This window comes from Peromyscus leucopus, chromosome 1, assembly GCF_004664715.2.
Source record: "Peromyscus leucopus breed LL Stock chromosome 1, UCI_PerLeu_2.1, whole genome shotgun sequence".
Lineage (NCBI taxonomy): Eukaryota > Metazoa > Chordata > Mammalia > Rodentia > Cricetidae > Peromyscus > Peromyscus leucopus.
In genome coordinates this window covers 183246818-183249463 of record NC_051063.1, presented here as the reverse complement: position 1 = coordinate 183249463, position 2646 = coordinate 183246818, and the positions used below count along the sequence as shown (strand labels likewise).

At 43.6% G+C, this 2646-nt stretch overlaps 1 protein-coding gene across 1 annotated transcript; it reads right to left on the bottom strand.

Moving 5' to 3' along the window:
- Positions 1–423: 423 nt before the first annotated feature.
- On the bottom strand, positions 424–1362 carry LOC114688652 (olfactory receptor 5-like). Its single transcript, XM_028863199.1, has one exon. It carries the CDS (start codon positions 1360–1362, stop codon positions 424–426), a length of 939 nt encoding a protein of 312 aa, XP_028719032.1.
- Positions 1363–2646: the final 1284 nt, after the last annotated feature.

The following is a 2646-nucleotide window of genomic DNA, read 5'->3' as shown; positions in this document are numbered from 1 at the left end:
TCCTAGCTACCTGTATTCAGTTAAAATGTATCACTCTTCTAGGAATAAAATGATGGGTGCTCAAGCTGCATTCCCCGGGTTATGACTTAAGAAATGGATCACCAGCCATGAACACATAATATTTGTCTTGTTTTCTGTTGGGATTTGCTGATTTCTCCTTAGGTATTTCAGATTTAGTTTTTGCTTGGTGTGTGACTATCACATATTTTAAAAAAGGAAAATGTTTTATGCTATTTTTCTTTGTAGTTTAAGGTTTATGGAGTTTTAGAGCTGAGAAATATTTGTACTTCTTTTTTCAATGGGTTGGGAATCAAATCCAGGGTCTGTGCATGCTGTGATAGAGGTCTACCACTGAGTTACATCTCCAGACCTCAAGGAATGTTTGATCCAGAGAGAGAGGGGTCCAGAGTTGGAAGGCCACAGTCAAGGCCAGTGGAAGGTCTTTTGTAGTACAGCATGGACCTCCTTATTTCTCAGACAGTAGATGATAGGGTTGCAGAGAGGTGTGACCACCGTGTAGATGACAGACAGCACCTTGTTGAGGTCCATGGACTTGATGCGGCTGGGGCGGCAATAGATGAAGAGAGCTGCTGAGTAGAAGATGCCCACCACTACCAGGTGGGAGGCACAGGTGGAGAAGGCCTTGCGTCGGGCAGCAGCTGATGGCATCCGGAGGACGGCCATCCCAATGGCTGAATAGGAGGCCAAGGACACCAGGAGTGTTCCGCAGAAGATGACAATGGCCGAGATGAAGTCTACCAGCTCTGTGAGGGCCACGTGGGTGCAGGACAAGTTGAGCAGAGGGGAGACATCACAGAAAAATTGGTTGAGGACATTGGGGCCGCAGTAAGACAGAGTAGCGATGCATGTTGTTTTGGCCACTGAGACCACCAGCCCACCAAGCCATGAAGACAAGGCCAAGCCCAGGCAGACCTGTGGCCTCATGAGCAGTGGGTAGTGCAGTGGGCGGCAGATGGCCACATAGCGGTCATAGGCCATGGAGGCCAGGAGGGTGCACTCTGTGCAGATGAGGACTATAAAGAAGAAGAGTTGAGTCATGCAGAGTGTAAAGGAAATATGGTAGGGTCCCGTCCACAGCCCCACGAGTAGTGTGGGCATGGTGACTGACACATAGCATATTTCCAGGCAGCTAAGGTTGCCCAGGAAGAAGTACATGGGCTTGTGGAGCTCGCTGTGACTACAGATGAGGTAGATGATGAGTGTGTTCTCCAGCAGTGTCAGCAGGTAGAGAGTCAGGAAAACAGCAAATAGGGCATCTCTTATGTCCAGCCTAGTGGACAATCCCAGCAAGATGAACTGCTGAACCCTAGTCATGTTGGCCAACTCCAGGGACCTTTCCATCTGTAGAGAGACAAACCATTTGTTAACATGGGTCTTTCAGAAGCATCATAGTAAACGTAATTAGAAGGCTGTTCACAGTGATTTGAGCCTCTAGTGCTTAGTCATATCAACATCTGTGGAAACTGGCTAAGAGAAAGAGTCTTCGTCTTCTTGAGATGAATGCTGCAGCTGGTGATTTCAATGTATACAAAGAATGTGACCATCTGAACATTCAGAGGATAAATTTTGTTCCCTGTGAAATGAAGTGAAGGAAATGATTGACATTTGTTATGCTAAATATATTATAATTATTTTCCTTTCAGTTTTTTAAAAAGTATTATTCCCAGGTTGTTTCTCTTCACGCTAATTTAGGAATATTCTTTAAAATCCAGAAACATTAACTGCTATCTCTGATGTTCTAAAACTGGGTTTAATCTACAGCCATACTATCCTGAATGGGCCTGATCTCATCTGAAACAGAGCTCCTTTTTTCTTAAAGTGATTTTTATTTTACAGAATTGCATTATGCTGTAGGTATCAAAGCAATTATGTCCCAAGATTAAAAAGTTTTGTTCTGAATAATATTGTTGGAATTTTAAGAAAGTTGACATCTCATTTAACAGAAGTTTGGAGATTCCATTGCATAGGCCCAATCAGTGTGGTCAAATATGCAATATTTACTTATATTTGGTATAATGTTGTAAATGGTTGGAAGTTGGATATTCTATTGGTTGCACCCAATGTAGATGATCGTACTTCCTTATCATTCACATACTGCTGTTTAGGAGGAAGCTGGGAGATACACCAGGGATTATCGATGCAGTCTGGGTACCCATCCAGATCACAAAAACCTCTAAGATCTTTTACTTTATGTCAGAAACATGTCATGATGACTTTGCTATTTTATTCAGCACTATTAAGTTCTGGTATGATTTAGTTATTCTTTATTTTGTGAATTTTTTTTATCTGTGTAACCAGTACCTGCATGCATGTCTATGTATCACATGCATGCAGTGTCCACAGAGGCCATAGAAGGCATCAAATCCCCTGGAACTGGAGCTACAGGTGGTTGAGAGCTGCCATGTGGGTCCTGGGACTTGAACCTGAGTCCTCTGGAAGAGCAACCAGTGCTTTTAACTGCTGAGCCATGTTTCCAGCACCCCTGACTTAGTTTAAAATGGCATAGTTACAGTGTTTGCCTCTGTCACACATGGTAAGTGTAGTGACTCAGGGAGGTACATCACAGCCCAAGATGACCCAGCCAGGAAGCTGCTGTAGCTCATTTCAACTCCATTCCTGTGCTAA